Raw genomic sequence first — 18,864 nt, 5'->3', positions numbered from 1 at the left:
AACGGAAGCTATGGCCATCCGTCTCGTTCAAACGTTAAGACGTAGTGTTGCCGTCCCGCTCCCGCAAAACATCATGGCGAGCGCGTTCTGTCTTGTGGCTCGACACACGTCTCACACGCGCTCTCGAAGACTTTTGTTTATTTTGTTTAATGAATAACTGTAGATTAAGTTTAGTGATTATTGGGTTTGAATCCCAAACTGTGTGCATAAAAGAACTGGCTAGTGTACGGATTCTGTTGTTGTGACTGAATAGATTGACTATATAACCTACACGGCCGTGTTATTTTATCACCCCTGAGATAACCCTCTCATAATTTCTAAATTTAAAGTTGTAGTTTTGAAATAATGGCATGTAAGGGCAAGATAAATGTGAAATTTAAAATCAAAACAATACAAATATTATTTTCAATTTAAATTTCAAAGGGCATTTAAGGGCAAAGTCGATGTTTAGGTCGAACCATAATACTCTCATTCGATAGGTAATAACAACACTAGAGAAATAAGGATAGACATACGTATAAACACTTAGGTAAGAAAGAGATAGCGCTATACCAATAAAGAACACTTCCAATATGTCGTTGATTCATTAACACGTCCTTACATTGATAGTCTGGCTACTGAAATATTACACAAATGTTTGGCGGGAAATTCAAAAAATCTTGGGCTAGTCACACTTTGTGTAGTAGGAATTATAGTTTTGATACTAGAAAATATTTTTGATTTTCTGTGCACACGTAAGGTACCTAAGTGTATAAGTAAAATATACGTTGACGTGCACTCAAAGTCAGCTCACATAATTTCTACCACTATGTAAAGTACAGTCAACGATAAACACATGTTAACACTTTCTCACCATATACCATATTGTAACAAGGCGAAAAATTAAACGTAGTGTAAATAAGACCTAGCTCGATAATAGGTACCGTAATATTAATCCATCACAAAAAAACAAAAACAAATACTATGCCAAATATGCTAAATGCTAAGTATCAAAATATTTATAGAGCGCCAACCTCCTAATTTGTTTAAATGTAAAGCTTAGGAGTTTTACTTAATCATAAGATGTATGGCTTATAAAATAAACAAGATTAAAAAAGAAAAGCTTAGGAGTTGTAAACATTGCGGTTTTTCGTTATACAACGCTACACGTCGACTTCGCACATTATCGTAATTATTTATGAGCTTAAATAATAGTTTGCGAACCTCACTCAGTATAGACATTATTAATATTATTTAAAATAAACCGCTTATAAACCGCAAACAATTTGAATGAATGACATAAATTGACAACTGGCTTTTAGCTTTTTTTAAATCATAGATAATTGGTGATACAAGAACGAAATATCTGTCAACAATTTTTGGCTAGCCAGACTATCAATTTGTCAATCTTGTGTTCTAAATCATTTATAAAGTAAAAAAAAACATTTCCATCTTTTTAGGTAACTTCAAAGTTGATATATAAAGTAGGAAATCATTACAGGTTTTTTAATCAATAACAAGAAGCTTTATGAAAAGGAATCGGAACGGAACGCATTTCAGTCAGTTTGATTGAAGTGACGTTTTGAGTGACGCTGTTTTCTCTTCTTTTTGTTTTCCCGTTGCGCAGTCTGTTGTCGGTTTACCTGTTGTGTCGTACGCGTCCGTGATTGACTGATTGTGCTTAATGTGATTCTTAGTTTCATCAAAAACATGTACTCGGTGATACAATTTACTGAAAAAGACGGCGGTCATTAGTCAACAACCAGTGGTTTACGCCAAGGCGGTGCGAAGTGTTCTGGGCTCCCGTTAAGGGAACCAGAGCATTAGAAAAGGTTTTAGCTGATGCCCAGACACCAGACGAAAAGTGGAAACTTTACAGCATCCAGAGAGTTTTTTGTGAGATTTTTCTTTACAAACCACTGGATTTATCCATGGGCTTTATCGTTTCCTGACCTGGAGGTATGGTATCTGGATGTAATATTTCCTGATTTATCGAGAGCTTACTGATTTTGGTGAAAGTTTTCTAACTGTATCCTGTGTGACTACTACCTAAGATAGGTAATTTTTAAAACTGCTTGGACATATTTAATGTGATTGCTGCTATATAAAGCTTGTCCCAGAAAAAAATTACGTTTTTACAAGCAGCGATTACGTTGCCCCCCCACATCTAGCGTCTCTCGAACATCAACGCCACAACAACGGCCGCGCGGCGCCGGCGCCGCGCCCGCGTAGCGCCTACGCGACGCCAGCGTCCAGTCAGCGCCCGCGCAGCGTCTCTACCCCCGCTCCCTGCCCGCCGCGTCTTACTTGACTTGACTAGTCTTTACGTAAGCACCACAGGAAACACACGTCATGTCGGAAACGCAGTCACCGCCACCGTCGGAAGACGAGTTATAGCCCATACAGACTCACGCCGAGAACACCCGAGAAGCGTGAATGTGATCGCTTTCTTGCCGTCTCTTTCTCGCGCTCGCCTGTTCCCCGATCGGTGTTGGTATTTTCAAAGGGTTTCTCGGGCGAGAAACGAGAACGGTATCACATTCTTGTTCGGTCTCAGTTCAACCGCGGTTGTCGTGTTGACAAGTTGGGTAGTTTTTGCTACGTCAGTGAAGTAAGTATAATTAAGTGCTATAAAATGTGGAATAACGAATTAGAATTAAACTTCATAGAGCATTTCCATTCAGAGCCTATTTTATGGGATGCAAAACATAGACACTACAAAGAAAAAAATCTTAATCATGACGCATGGAATCGGCTTGGAGAGCTAATGGAAATACCAGTACCAGAACTGAAAAAGAAGAAGGAATCTCTTTATGCTAGTTACCGCAAATATAGAAAGATGGTTAAAGATTCATGTAAATCAGGTGCTGGGGAAAATGAGGTTTACGTATGGTGCTCTTGATTCGTTTCTGGGTGATGGGCTCAATCCGAGGACACCAATAAATACGACATCACATGTAAGTGTTTATTAAACCTTTTTACATTTGTTTAAATAATAATTTAACAAGAACTCTAATTTAACGTCATATTGGAAAAATAGGTTTTGAACTCTTCACGCACTTGCCTAGCACTAGCAGCTCCTCGGCGTGGTATTTGTGGCAAATTTTGAATAGCATTAGTACTTAGTACTTGTAATTTGTGTACGCCACGAACCAGATTGAATTAGGTTATCATTATTGTCGTAAACGTCAACTGTGCCTTGTGGAGAATATATTTGTGAAGAAGTATTGCTGTTCATTAAATAATTATGTAATAATATACAAGTCATGGTAATAACAGAAGCTTAAGATATTGAACTTTTTACACATGAAATTCAAAATCGTCCTGTGATATGGGATTTGTCTAAAAGAGAGTACAGTGATCGTAATCTTAAAAAAAGGCTTGGGAAGAAATGAGTAATTTATTTATTCCAATGTTTCAAACAAAAACATCTAAGCAAAAAAATGATACAGATAAGTGTAAATCTTTTAAATTTTATCATTTTGCCACGATACTTCTCCTTGATTTGAAATAAAGTAATCGGCAAATTTATTTCTCTCAGTGACACCAGTTTTCGATAACCTAGTAACTTCTTGTGAACCTATATTCACATTATGCACTAGGGCTCCATTTGATGGCATGTTTTTATAGCAAATTACTTTTGTAGTTTTGGATCTGACAAAATTATGTAATATGCAACAAGTCTTTATTAATTCTACACTAAAATCTATTCCCACATTTAATGGTTTATGTAAAATCCTCCATTTGTTTGCCATAATGCCAAAACTGCACTCTATAAATCTTCTTGCACGGCTCAGCCTGTAATTATACACTTTTTGCTTGTGTGATAATTTTTTTCCTGCGTAAGGTCGTTGCATATATGATGATAGAGGAAATCCTTCATCACCAATGAGGACGAAAGGAAGCGGCTGTTGGTTTTCTATTACTGGAGATGGCCGGGGTATATTTAACACCCCTTCATCCATTTTTTTTTTCAAATCGCTATTTGCAAATATTGTAGAGTCTGAACTTTTTCCGTAGCAGACCACATCAACATAAATAAATTCATAATTTGAATTACACAAAAAAAAACATCGGGAGCCATCTCTCGTTTGAGTGAGTATTTTGGTGATTTTTGCAATGGGTTTTGTGTGTAAGGTTCAATTTAATAGTTAGGTTAAGGTAAGGTTATTTTCAGCCCTGGTTTGATACCGGCTGCTATGGTGGCGAATTTTAGGGGCCAGTGAAGCCCAAATTTATAGACCTCGTGAATGTTGACATACGATGCACCCCATCTCTGCGGGCCGTTTTTCCACCACGAGTAAGTTTTCACCTGTTTTTTAAGAGTGTAACCTTCCGCTGCTCGGGTTCATAATTTGAACGTCTGATCTGACGCGTTGCGTTCCAAATTCGAAATTATGTACGACTTGAGTCCCTATTGTTGTAAAGCTATTTAGGTTTCAGCGTTGCCAAAAGCTTGTGTACTTTTGTCTTACTATTTCAAAACCTTTTCAGGGTCTACAGTTATACTATAAGTCCGCTGGAGAGCGGGCTACCCTCTTTGTGTGCCCGGTGCCCTGTTGTGGTCGGCGAGTGCTTCTTCGGCCCTGTACTCGAGCTTTTGGAGACGTGGCGGTGGTGATCTGGTACTCGACGAATAAGGTCAGATCCTTCCAGTTATTAGTTTTTCTTCTACGGCGCCCAACTTTAATTCAATTTAATAATAAGTAGCAGGTTAAGATTGTTCAACCGTAAGCGTAGGTAACCGCTAGACCCACATTTGCTCTCTTTGCCCTATTAGAGTATTTGTTTAAATTTTAAGAGCTAGAACTAGCAAAAAGCGGAGCTTTGTAAGGGCTCGCGGAGTTTTTCTACCTAAACGTACCGGACCGCGAATTGATCCAATCCGAGGCTTGTTTCATGTTCGATCGAGTGGGTACGTAATAAGTCCGTTAAGAATGCAGCTATAAGTGAGAGCAAGAAAGAAATATACTAACCGGACCCCGGTTGCTGTCCGGTACGCCCTGTCTGTTACAGCTTTTACTTTGTCCATTAAAAACGTGTCCAGACGACAAAATCAAATTGCCAATATCATCCACACGTAATATACAATTTTATAAGCGCTTATTACATCCTACACGGTCGCCCAGTACTTTTTGTAAGGAAGCCAACATAATAACACATAATATATAATATATTCCTACATAATATATAATATGTCCTTGAATTTATTTTTGCGTCCACACCACACAATTGAGCGAAAAAATATCCCGTCTGGACACCTACTGGCGGTAATCACGCTGCTCCGCACATAAACACACACACACAGTTCCACTAGGTACAGCCAGGGTTCAGCATCAGCTCTATCTTGGGTACTGCTCTGCCAAGTGCTCATCATGACGAGTCGGATGTCCAAAATAGCGTGTGCCTATGTTGCACCAAACCTGAGTTCCACTAGGTACAGCCAGGGTTCAGCATCAGCTCTATCTTGGGTACTAATCTCCTACGTGCTCATCAATACGAGTCGGATGACCAAAAAAGCGTGTGCCTATGTTGCACCAAACCTGAGTTCCAATAGGTACAGCCAGGGTTCAGCATCAGCTTTATCTTGGGTACTACTCTCCTAAGTGCTCATCAAGACGAGTCGTATGACCAAAACAGCGTGTGCCTTTGTTGCAACAAACCTGAGTTCCATTAGGTACTGCTAGGGTTCAGCATCAGCTCCTATCTTGGGTACTGCTCTCCCAAGTGCTCATCATGACGAGTCGGATGTCCAAAATAGCATGTGCCTATGTTGCACCAAACCTGAGTTCCACTAGGAACAGCCAGGGTTCAGCATCAGCTCTATCTTGGGTACTAATCTCCTACGTGCTCATCAATACGAGTCGCATGACCAAAAAAGCGTGTGCCTATTGTATAAAACCCGAGCTCCACTAGGTACTGTCAGGGTTCAGCATCAGCTATCTTGGGTACTGGTCTACCCAGTGATCACACGACGAGTCGGATATCCAAAACAGATGACCAAAAAAGCGTGTGCCTATGTTGCACCAAACCTGAGTTCCAATAGGTACAGCCAGGGTTCAGCATCAGCTTTATCTTGGGTACTACTCTCCTAAGTGCTCATCAAGACGAGTCGTATGACCAAAACAGCGTGTGCCTTTGTTGCAACAAACCTGAGTTCCATTAGGTACTGCTAGGGTTCAGCATCAGCTCCTATCTTGGGTACTGCTCTCCCAAGTGCTCATCATGACGAGTCGGATGTCCAAAATAGCATGTGCCTATGTTGCACCAAACCTGAGTTCCACTAGGAACAGCCAGGGTTCAGCATCAGCTCTATCTTGGGTACTAATCTCCTACGTGCTCATCAATACGAGTCGCATGACCAAAAAAGCGTGTGCCTATTGTATAAAACCCGAGCTCCACTAGGTACTGTCAGGGTTCAGCATCAGCTATCTTGGGTACTGGTCTACCCAGTGATCACACGACGAGTCGGATATCCAAAACAGATGACCAAAAAAGCGTGTGCCTATGTTGCACCAAACCTGAGTTCCAATAGGTACAGCCAGGGTTCAGCATCAGCTTTATCTTGGGTACTACTCTCCTAAGTGCTCATCAAGACGAGTCGTATGACCAAAACAGCGTGTGCCTTTGTTGCAACAAACCTGAGTTCCATTAGGTACTGCTAGGGTTCAGCATCAGCTCTATCTTGGGTACTGCTCTCCCAAGTGCTCATCATGACAAGTCGGATGTCCAAAACGGCGTGTGTCTATGTTGCATCAAACCTGAGCTCCACTAGGTACAGCCAAAGTTCAGCATCAGCTCTATCTTGGGTACTACTTTCCTAAGTACTCATCAAGACGAGTTACATGACCAAAACAGCGTGTGCCTATTGTATAAAACCCGAGCTCCACTAGGTACTGTCAGGGTTCAGCATCAGCTATCTTGGGTACTGGTCTACCCAGTGATCACAAGACGAGTCGGATATCCAAAACAGCGTGTGTCTATATATGTTGCACCAAACCCGAGCTCCACTAGGTACTGCCAGGTTTCAGCATCAGCTCTATCTTGGGTACCTAACCTACTACTCTCCTAAGTGCTCATCAAGATGAGTCGGATGACCAAACCATAATGTGTCTGTGTTGCACCAAACCTGAGTTCCACGAGGAACTGCCAGGGTTCTGGGTCATTTTATTGAACTGCACGCCGACGTTCCAATTGGCGTGCAGTCGGCGTGCAGTTCCCATACAAGTTGCAGTCGTGTATCGGCCCTAAGTCACTGAAGTTTGTATTAATATGCTTATCTTTATTTATAATTTTAGCAGTTCCAAGCAATAGTAACACTAAAGGCGCCATTCATTAATTACGTAAGACAATTTTTGCCAGTTTTTGCCCCCTCCCACCCTATGTAAGAAATAATTAGAATAGACGCCATCGACATTATTGAAATTGAAAATACCACATAGGTCGCGTGGTCTGAGTACCCACAACACAAGCCTTCTTGAGCTTACTGTGGGGCTTAGTCAATTTGTATAAGAATGTCTAATATTTATTTATTTACTACTAACGCCATCTGTTAGAGAAATAAATAATTAAAATTAGCACGAATGTGAATTCATTATTTTGCCAACAGATGGCGCTAGTAGTAATACAAAGTTCTTTGTTTTATTTTTTATAAAATGATATTTCTATGTTTGATAACACATCTAGACATGAATTTAAATTACTATGTTACATCTCAAACCTAACAGTACAGTAGTTTTTCCGTAAAGTGTACCACAAGAATGCATAGTTTGTCGAATAGTGATAGGGCTCGCTTCGCTCGCCCTAATTAGAATAATTTCAGGTATTCAAGGCCCTTAAGGCCCCGGGTATTGCATTGTCTTTTCTATAAATAAAAGTTTATAACCACAGTGTTTTTTTTTCTTTAAAATCTTCTAATTTAGCCCCTTTAAAATAATAATTGTAACAATATACAGGGTGGAAAGGCACGACGATCCTTTCCGGAAATGGGAGATAGTTTAGCCTAAGCTCTATATTTTCTCCATAGAAACTATGTTAATATGGGCAACCGTTTCTAAATTATGACCTTTTAAACATCCACGCAAAAAACTACTTTGTTCTAACCCTAACAGGTGACAGGGTCAATGAACTTACTTGTAAACAATCAGTATTCGACAGGAAATTATGCTAATTTGTTGCCATCTAACCATTTTTAGGTCTGCTTACAGCACGGTAAGAATCATTGCAGGATTTTCGCTTTCTTAGTGGTTCCACTTGTTCAATACTTGAATGAAATAGTTATGTTATTCCTTAATATTAATAATACTAACCACAACATTGTTTACAACGACAGTTCAAATGGTGACATTGACAACCACTCAAAAGTACGCAATCGTCTTATAAATATCTCTGGTTTCTTTGACTGATAAAAAGGTTTTAGTTTCTTAACACGTTTCACAAAATTATTTTCGAATAATTGGAAACTATCTAAAATAATTAAAAATAACAAGTAGGTTGTGTTAGTTGCACCAAATGAACTTGCAAAAATTAAATACTAAGAATAAATCAAGAATAAATACTTCTTAAATACCTAACTAACAAACCTTCTTGCGTGGTAGGAAATAGACAGACCGTCTGATGTTTGAAATTAAATGTGCCACAAATTGCAAATTACGCGATAAAACCTAGTTCCAAAATGCCCTTGGGAGCCCGCGATTACCTAAATTTGCTTATGTTATACGGGGAGTGTAATTATAATACCGCCGAGACGTTACGACGCTACATACAAAGATATCCTCCACCACACCCAACTAGCCGTATGTCAATTTTACGGGCCATTGATCGCGTGGCAAATAATGAGCCCATAGTACCACGAACGGGCTAAAACGACCAACGGGGAGGAGGTGTAGTTCACATTGCACCAAGACTTGAAGAGCGAGTGCTGCGGTATTTCGAGCAAAATCCAAGGGCTAGTTCGAGGCAGGCAGCCCGACATTTCCGCCTAACTCATACCGCAGTACTCAAAATCTTGAAACGTGCACGTCTTCACCCTTACAGCATTCAGCGAGTTCAAGCTCTGCTGCCCAGGGACTGCCCTGTACGAGCAGCATACTGCCGTTGGCTTTTAAATAAACTGGAGGAAGATCGCCTGTTCATCCGCCGCATTATTTGGAGCGATGAAAGTTTGTTTTCCCGTAACGGCATGTGGAATAGGCGAAATGAACATATGTATGCAGTAGAAAATCCGTTCGAATACCGACATTCGGGTCACCAATATCGGTGGTCCGTTAACGTCTGGGCTGCAATACACGGGGATACACTGATTGGACCTGTTTTTTTGCCTCCAACTTTGAACAGAGCTGGATACTTGGAACTGTTGAATACGGAGTTGCAGAATTACCTTGACGATTTACCAGTGGCCGAGCGTAGAGAAGTATGGTTCCAGCAAGATGGTGCACCGGCCCATTCTGTTAACGAAGTGCGGCTAGCCCTGAACGACGAATTCGGAGATAGATGGATCGGCCGGTTCGGACCGCATCGTTGGCCACCACGATCTCCGGATCTGACGCCTCTAGACTTTTTTCTTTGGGGGACTATCAAGGATATAGTGTACAAAACGGAGTGTGACAACGCCGAAGAAATGAGGCAAAGGTTAACCATTGCTTTCGCCAGCCTGCGCCGTAGAAACGTTCGAGAGCGAATATTAGCAAAGGTACACCGACATACTCGCGCACGGGCTGCAGCCTGCATTATTATGCACGGAGGCCACTTTGAACATAGAATGTGAATTTATTCAGTTGTAAATAAAGTAGTTATGATAATAACAACAACAACAACCTCTTTCATAATAAATATCTCTGGTTTCCTTGACTGATAAAAAGGTTTTAGTTTCTTAACACGTTTCACAAAATTATTTTCGAATAATTGGAAACTATTTAAAATAATAAAAAATTACATGTAGGTTGTGTTAGTTGCACCAAAGAGAATAAAGTCTATAGAGACGGATTGTCAAAGTAAATTATGTAGCCACTGTAAATTTACTGCCATCTTTCGACAGAACATAAAACTGTTAGAACGCCATTTGACTTTGATCTTTATTCTTTCAGTGATATGTGTTAACTTATTAAATATAATATGCACGCCATCTACTCGACTATAGGCCAAAGGTATGGTTCCATGTTTTCGAGCGATGGCGCCACAACCTTCAGCCTATGCTCGAGTAGATGGCGTGAATATTAAAATTTAAAAAGTTAACACATATCAGTTAAAGAATAAGGATCAAAGTCAAATGGCGTTCAAACAGGTTTAATCTTCTGTCGAAAGATGGCAGTAAATGAACTGTAGCTACATAATTTACCATGTCAGTAACTCTCTTCTTCAAATCCTCTTTGGTTGCACCAAATGAACTTGCAAAAATGAAATACTCAGAATAAATCAAGAATAAATACTTCTTCAATACCAAACTAACAAACCTTCTTGCGTGGTAGGAAATAGACAAGACGTCTGATGTTTGAAATTAAATTTTCATTGAACTATACTTATTGAATGTCATATTCTTCAAATAAAAATGTTAGATGCTCGTGGCTATTTAAATTTGTGGGGCTGTGTAAAAGATATGGTGTACCAAACCAAACGGAATGTGAAACTGCGGACGAAATGAGACAAAGGCTAATTGGTGCTTTCTGCGGAGGATAAATGACGAAGAGCATACACTATATCGCATGTGCATCGACATACTCGGGTACGGGCTGCGGCGGCGTTGTAATACACGGAGGTACATTTGAACACCGTATGTGAAAAGAAGATAGTATTAAATATTGGAAAAAAGTAATTATCTAAGAAAGTAATAAAATTGTTTGTAATATTTTTGCATGCATTTGATTTATTTGACATTTATGCGTCATTCATACATCATTGCGATACTGTCAACGATCGGAAAAAAGTGTAAAGTCCCGAGCTTTCCCGACGGAGATCCTTAATCTAGCCGTCATGTGCACATGCTATAGGGTTATCACCACAGTTAAAAAGTAGTATTTTTGCAATTTTTATTTTTTACTCAATTAACGATTCTTACCATTACCAATAGTCTCTGTATCACTTAAACGACCTAATACTTCCGGGAAGGATCGTCGTGCCTTTCCACCCTGTATATACATTTTGTCTTATATCTTAGATAGCAAAGATATTCCTTAACATCCAGAACGTCTATATGATATGGATGAAGAGGGCTGCCGGCTAACCTTGCACCACCAACAAAATGTTCTTGCACAAAAGGAGAGCAAGAGAGTACACTTTATCGCACAAGCACGTGCTAAAAACGTAACCATCGCTATGTATGTCTCGTCTATTTCGCAATACGCAAATGAAATATAGGATATTTTCGTAAACCTAACTATCTCACAAGCCAACACAAACGAAAAAGCTTGTGAGGTGCTTAAACCAATAAATGAGCAGCTAGCTATAAAAAAGTTTGCTGACTATACAGACTTCAAGGATGCAGTGCGTGCTGCACAGGCCGAGGAGCCTGCGCAGCCAGAGACCAATACGATGCTGAATTTAACCCTTTATAAGGCCCCAGTTATACAGATATGCTACGTGAAAGTTAAATACACTACCATGTTTGTAATGCACTGGGGAACACATCTACGGAAAAAAAAAACGAAATCATTAAGAAAAACATGTGGTCAATATATGCACTCTGCCTGTTAGTGCACTTGAGTTTTCAGATGATCTGTTTCCAATACACCTATTCATTGACATTGACATAACAAACATAAGGTGCTCTGTACAGACTGGCGTTTAATTGACTACATACGGTAAATCGAACATTATTGTGTATCTTGTGGTGGGTACGAATATCACTGAAAAAACCATGCAAAAAGTTCTAATTACAATACTTATCGATACAGCATGTAACCTTTTATAATTTTATTAATCTTAAGTGGCAAATGATACACTTTCCTGACACTACAAACAACGTAGTGCAGTTATTGCAATTCACGATGGAGAGTGGATTTATCAAAATTAGACCTTGTCATCATACCAATAAGTCTCGCCACTCGCCATCGTGAATTGGAAGAGCTATAATTCAAATTATTAGATACAGCGACGTGTATATTTTTAATAGTATAATGGAAACAATGACGATAGCTTGCTTTCCTTGACAGGCATAGTGCATAAATTGACCACATAATATAGATTAATTAATTACACTAAAATTAAATACTGACCGAAAAAGTATGAATGAGGAAAGAAAGCCTGATATATTCGCTATATAATACCATTATAGTTAAATAAAAAAGAGGATGTTCTTCTCCGTAAATGGTTATTAACTAAGTGGTTTCCAAATCGTCTCTGCCTTATAAAGGGTTAAGAGGTAAGTCATTCAACAGGAACCAGTACCATGGCTACGAATATCGTGGGTACATACCCCAACTAGCAAAATAGTCGTATAAGAATTGATTTACTCAGCCTGTAATCGTATAACAGCCGAGTTACGGTTGTTGAAGCACCAATATATCGTATAATAGCGGTTAACTCGACTTTTTAGCAATTTTCGCTAATTAGTGCTATAATCATGTCGTATAAATGTTTATAGCACTATCTTTTAGCACTTTTATTCCACCTTTTAATAAATGCTGAGTTAGCGCTACTAAATCACTTTTATTCAGCATAATTGTTCTATTAAAATCATATAACAGCTATAGATTAGCTAATTGTCTGAATATGGCGCTTTAATACAACTGTTACTCAACTCTCTTCTCTGTTGCTATAAAAGCCTATTAAAAGCAATCAAATAACCATTTGGCAACAATGCTGCTGTAACAGCGCGCTTATATCATAATTCGGGTAATGGGGTTCAAACCGCTGTTATAGGAGCTGAAGTGTATTTACAGGTTTTATTCAAAATGTATTCAGCTTAGAGTACTTTTAAAGAGTTTTGAACTACATTAACAGCACAAGTCAGCCATGTCGACGTTTCAATATAGTCCGGTGGCCAACTGCATGAAACCCTACCTGACAAAAAAATAGAATAATCCTACTCTGTAGGGGTAGCTGACTTTTAGTAGCATCAACTGTTCTTGGTCGGCCGCGGCTTAATTTGGAAAATTTTGCGCTAATGGCAAAATAGTGGCACAAAAATTCATAAAAAAAAAACCCATCGTATAATAGAATGAAACTTGCATGGTAGGATAGCTGCCTTTGAGGACAGCAAAACAAAACTGGTCAGCTACATCCTGTGTTGGCAGGTTCTTGTGTCCGACCGAATTTGTGGTACCACGTGACAGCTACAATTTACCTCATCGAAAAATAGAATCAAAACAACTGATTGTAATACCTACATTAAATTTGTTGACATATGTCTTGGTCGGCCTCACCTTAGCCTGACAGCGTTTTCAGTCCGTCCGCATTAAAAAAAAAGTCAATGGCAGCTATCCTACCATACAAGTGACATTCTATTTTTCGATGAGGTAAATTGTAGCTCACTTGGTACCACAAATTCGGTCGGACACAGGAACCTGCCAACACAGGATGTAGCTGACCACTTTTGTTTTTTTGATGAATATTTGTACCACTTTTTTGCCATTTGCGCAAAATTTGCCAAGTTAAGCCACGGCCGACCAAGAGCAGTTGAAGCTGCTAAAAGTCAGCTACCCCTACAGAGTAGGATTTTTCAATTTTTTTATCAGGTAGGGTTTCATGCAGTCGGCCATCGGACTATAAATCCATAAACATGGCGACATCATGTGCTATAAGTGTAGCAGTAAACGCAGTTACTCGACTTATAGTCGAATTAATGAGATATAACAGAAACTAGATCGTGTAAGCAAATTTTTACTTATTTTTATTAATATTTTTTTATTGAAATTTAAGAAAATAGGCGGCCCATGAATATATATGAACCAGTGCCTTTGGTTTTATCAATAAAGTATTTTTCGCGCTGGGTTTTACTGTATTACGTGTACTTACAGACAGTAAAAACTTATGTACACAATCACGGTAAAAATAAATGTCATGGATGACAGCAGTAAAAAATACTTAAGTAACTTTTTGTTTTATTAGACACGCGAAGACGATTAGGCCTCAAACTTAATCAAATAATTGAAATATAATCGCTTACCTGAGATCGTTTTTAGCACATATTAGTTGAATAAAAGCATTTACTGCACTCTTACACATTTAAAATGCCGAGTAAAAGCAATCCGGCTACCTTTACGAAACATTTTTGCTGAGAAAAAGCAGTGCGGCTGCTTTTATAGAACACTTTTACTGAGTAATAGTAAATTGCTAATGTTTATAGAACAAATAGTCGAGTAAAAGCACTATCGTTACTATTAAAACACTAGAAGTGCTTTTATCCACTTTTACTCAACTCTTTTGCTTCTTATACAGCGCTTACTCGATTTTTATAACACTTTTAGTCTGTATAAGTGCGCCTTTTCGCGTTGAGTAAACGCTTACAGGACTTTTACTCGACTGTTTTTACACCGTTTATAGCACCAAAAAGCGAAAATAAAAACGTGCTCTCAACTTTTATAGCACATAGATTTGCTAGTTGGGACCATACAGAGGTCATTCTAATACCTCAACTCGAGGACATCAACAATATATAGGGAATTTTAAAGCCTCGACTTGAGGTTATCACCAGTGTAGAGGTAACTATACCACACCACAGTGAAACGGAATAAGCTTGAACCCAAAAGCAAGCGCTGTATTAGTGTGTTAATAAAAAGTTGTTAATAGTGAAAATAGAAATATCGCACCTATAACCAAATCAAATTAGTTACCGACTGATTTCTACTTTTCAGCTATTTCAGGGTGAAATTGTACAAAAAACATGTCGATTCATTGATGTCGATTGAGAAGCTTTCTGGCAGAAATAATTGGGCTAGTTGGAGTTGTGCTGTAAAAGCTTACTTGCAGCATGAAAAGTTAGAAACTACACCGGAGTCAAGGCAAAGTCAAAATTAATATTACTGATAGACCCGATACTTTATGTACATATTCAAGATGCTAAAAATGCAAAACAGATTTGGGATAATTTAGTTAAGGCATTTGAGGACTGAGGAGTTATTCCACAACTCGGAAGGTGGGTTTGTTAAAGGACCAATTTAGAGAACAGTTCCTCCGTTCTGGGTGCAATTTATCTAGATGCCAGAGTAAATTATATGTTGATAAATGAGCAGCTGGTATTAACTAGTGCCCATTTGATTGATACAAACTTACCAAAGACATGTAAACTTGACAACGGACTCTCACTTCATAGAAACGGCAGATGAAACACCAGCCGACGCCGTACCAGTACCATCATCTCCAGCGTCTATGTGTAGGAATAAAAACAAGGCATCTGCCAGCATCAAGGTGCCTAGCCATTCTTCGTCAACTTGAAATTTTATGTTTCTTAATTTGTGTGTAATTTGTGGGTATATCTACGACTCGTTGGTCAGCTCGTGCTGACACATGCAGAAGTTTATGGGAATCGTGGAACGAAATCCATAAAGCGTTAGTGTGCATCGAAAATTACACACAACAGAAGAGAGCCGTTATATGCGAAGCAAGAGGAATTCGTTTGAAACTTGAATGTTTTGAAACCGCCATCATGGCTGCTTTTTGGGGATGTTTACTGGATAGTATTAACGCCACAAGTAAGAAACTTCTGAGTTGGAAATTGACATTATCATTAGGTATCATAGAACTTTATGAGGTATTAATACATTTTATTGGCGATTTCGAAGAAAAAGCCAAAAAATTGTCATTTGTACAGGAAGGAATATGAAAAATACTTCCGATTTATATTTGTTATTTATTATTACAGCACAGTGGACGCATTTGTTAACAGCCTGATGGGGTAATCTTGAACAAGGTACGATTGATAAATTAATTCAAAGAATGCCGAGATTGTGTGCTGCAGTCATAAAATAAAAGGCTGGATACATTGAAGAAAACAAAGTTTAGGTGTATTTCGATAAAACTCATATTATTGTCAATCGAAATATCAATAAATATTGAGGAGAATTTTGAATATTATATTTCTTTTTAATAAATACGTTATTTATGTGAAAATTATAGTTTTTTATTGTCATATAAGTTTGTTTCCATACTTTTGGCCTGGGGTGTAACTATCTCACAAGCCAACACAAACGAAAATACTTGTGAGGTACTTAAACCAATAAAAGAGCAACTAGCAATAAAAAAGTTTGCTGATGGATTGCGATCTTTCTCTTTTACTCCAGTGAAGGCGTAATTAGAGTGACAGAGAAAAATGCCCGCAATTTGCAAACTTCGATTTTCGCGGTTATAGCCCAGTACGATTATAGCGGCTCGAGCCTACACAGACTTCAAGGATGCCTTGTGTGCTGCACAGGACGAGGAGTCTGCGCAGCCTGAGACCAATACGATGCTGAATTTAAGAGGCTTACCTCTCAACAGGAACCAGTACCATGGCTACGGATATCGTGGATACAGATGACAGAGGTCATTCTAATACCTCAACTCGAGGACATCAACAATATAAAGGAAATTTTAATGCCTCGATTTGAGGTTATCACCGGTATAGAGGTAACTATACCACGCCATAGTGAAACGGAATAAGCTTGAACCCAAAAGCAAGCGTTGTATCTTTCTTGGCTATGAGAGTAATGGATATAGGTTGTACGATTTGGCGAAAAATGAAGTCGACGCGTTGGTTGTCGTTATTGCCGTGTATTGATACCATTTTGATTAACTTGGAGGCCTTAAGAGGATATTTCATAGACCTTGCGGAAAATTGTCCAATGATTATCCAAAACTTGTTATTACTCCACACAGACAACAAAGACTAAATAGAATGATATTTGAACTTTACAAGTCACATCTTAAATGCGTTTAATAAAACAATTGTCGCGAATAGGTATTAGTAAAGTAAAATATAAAGAACGTGTAAATAAATAATTATAATTTCTGTCGTGTATTTTACTGTGTGTTTATTGTCATTATTTTTACCATGTAACTTGTGTCTTATTTTTACCATTTTATTATGTCACGTGTTACAATTGTAACACGGCTGTTTTGTAAGGGGGTAAAATAAATAAAAGAAAAAGCTCCGGCTTGTCGAAAATTGGAAACAGCCATGTTAACAAAATAAAATTAAATCAAAATTAAATAAAATAGACTGAACGGAAACCTTGCTGTAGGAAAGCTAGCAGGAGAGACAATTAAACAAATTTATATCTAACAAACTTTATTAACCAAATGTTGTTGCAAAAGCTCAGTGGCAAAGCAGGGTCGCTTCACAGGTTCTAGTTATAAGGGTTTACACCCATTAATTAAAAACTAAATTTCGAAATACCTAAGTTTTATGCACCAGAACTTTCAAAACTTCAAACTGAATAAAATTAAATCATAATTAACCATTTTAAATTTGTAGTTGGCGGCGGATGCCACTCAAAAGTTATGCAACAGACCGACCTCAAAAACTGCTGCTGGAACTGCAGCAGCGGGGGGCGTACTCGCCTTTCCCCGGGAAGCTGGCCGCTAACCTGGTTGGAGCCGGCCGCTGCAGATGGCGTGGTACAGATCCCACAGCCTCATTTTACAACTTCTAAACATCTTCAAATGAATTTCAAAAGAATTCGAAAGCTCTTCCAAAAAAATTCACAAGCTCCCGGCTCCTGTAAACCGAGAAATGGATACATTAGCCGACGCCTTAATGGCCGCTAAAGAAAATATGAAACAATTGGAAATTTAGCTCACCGCACTGGAAGCTGTTAGGACTTCTGGCGGAGCACTCCCAACCCTCGAGCAGGAGTCAACTCTGTAAAGAACCAAAAACCTGGTTAAGGACGAACCCACAACGTTTCGCGCCATTGTGGAGTTGATCACACCTAAATTCCATTTGTACTTACTCAGTGGAGCACACCGAAGGACTCGAGCTGCTTCCAGCATTTCGACCAACATGGCGAATGTGTGGTCTCACCACAAATAGTACTCATGCGAGCGTGCGTCCCCGGAGGGGTCCACACATCAAAAGTGCATGTCATCTCAAAATGACCTCCTCATATGTTGAGTACAAAAGGCCAAAACAAAAGTAGGGTGCCAATCCCTTGAAGACACAAATCCTACGAAAATTCTGACTGATTTATTTAACAATTCACTCCTGAGCCTAAGAAATATATTTTATCAATAAATCTAATAAAGTTTCATATCAGAGCCCCCTTTTTGGAGTCTGTGATTCCTATGTTTTATTTAACATCTAAATTCTCTCTTACCTAAAAAAACATATCTAAATCATACAAAGTTTTCCTGGAGTGACAACCTAAATATCTCAAGTTTTAATTATTTTTACTCGTATGACAACCCCGACAACAGATAAGCATAAAGAGGTGCATCTGAATGCAACAGATTATGCAAATAAGTGCAACCAATCGAGTTAGTTTGGGATATTGTTAAAATCATCGAAATAAGAAAAGGAATTCAACCCAAAAATATTAATTTAAAATTTAAGAAAATGTCTACGTTACAATACCCCCCTCCCCGATTTTAAGGTTCAACGTAGGTGAACCGCTCGCTGTCCTCAGCGACTTGCACCACTAACACAAAATGAGGGCCAGAAAACTAATCTACTCAAAAAACTGATCTAGAAAACCTAGAATCTCAACAAAAGGTCTGACGCAACTTCGAGATTCAAACTTACCAAAAATGCTCAAACAAACTACCCAAAATCTAAAAGTGAAATCATACAAACGTTAATTAATCTAAACAAACTGCTGTTCTGACCGAACAAAAAAAATCTAAACAACATCTCGAACCCACGTCAACACCACGGAAGGTGAAAAAAAAACTATGCGGCCAACTGCACTGCACATAGAAAAAAACCTCCGTCTATCCTTCCAACCCGTAAACAAACCGTTGGCCTTCCCAGTACAA

The 18,864-nt window shown here is 38.8% G+C and overlaps 1 protein-coding gene across 1 annotated transcript in view; it reads right to left on the bottom strand.

Moving 5' to 3' along the window:
- Window positions 1–3,446: 3,446 nt before the first annotated feature.
- LOC134795112 (uncharacterized) overlaps window positions 3,447–18,864 on the bottom strand; it is a gene marked incomplete at its 5' end in the record, with an annotated part of 78,932 nt that continues 63,514 nt past the window's right edge. The window contains 2 exons of the mRNA XM_063766945.1: window positions 3,447–3,777; window positions 12,584–12,607. Coding sequence (XP_063623015.1) covers window positions 3,447–3,777; window positions 12,584–12,607 — 355 coding nt within the window. The remainder of the gene's footprint in view (window positions 3,778–12,583; window positions 12,608–18,864) is intronic.

Source organism: Cydia splendana, chromosome 11 (assembly GCF_910591565.1).
Source record: "Cydia splendana chromosome 11, ilCydSple1.2, whole genome shotgun sequence".
NCBI classification, from domain to species: Eukaryota; Metazoa; Arthropoda; class Insecta; order Lepidoptera; family Tortricidae; genus Cydia; species Cydia splendana.
This window is presented reverse-complemented; position numbering and strand designations above follow the sequence as displayed.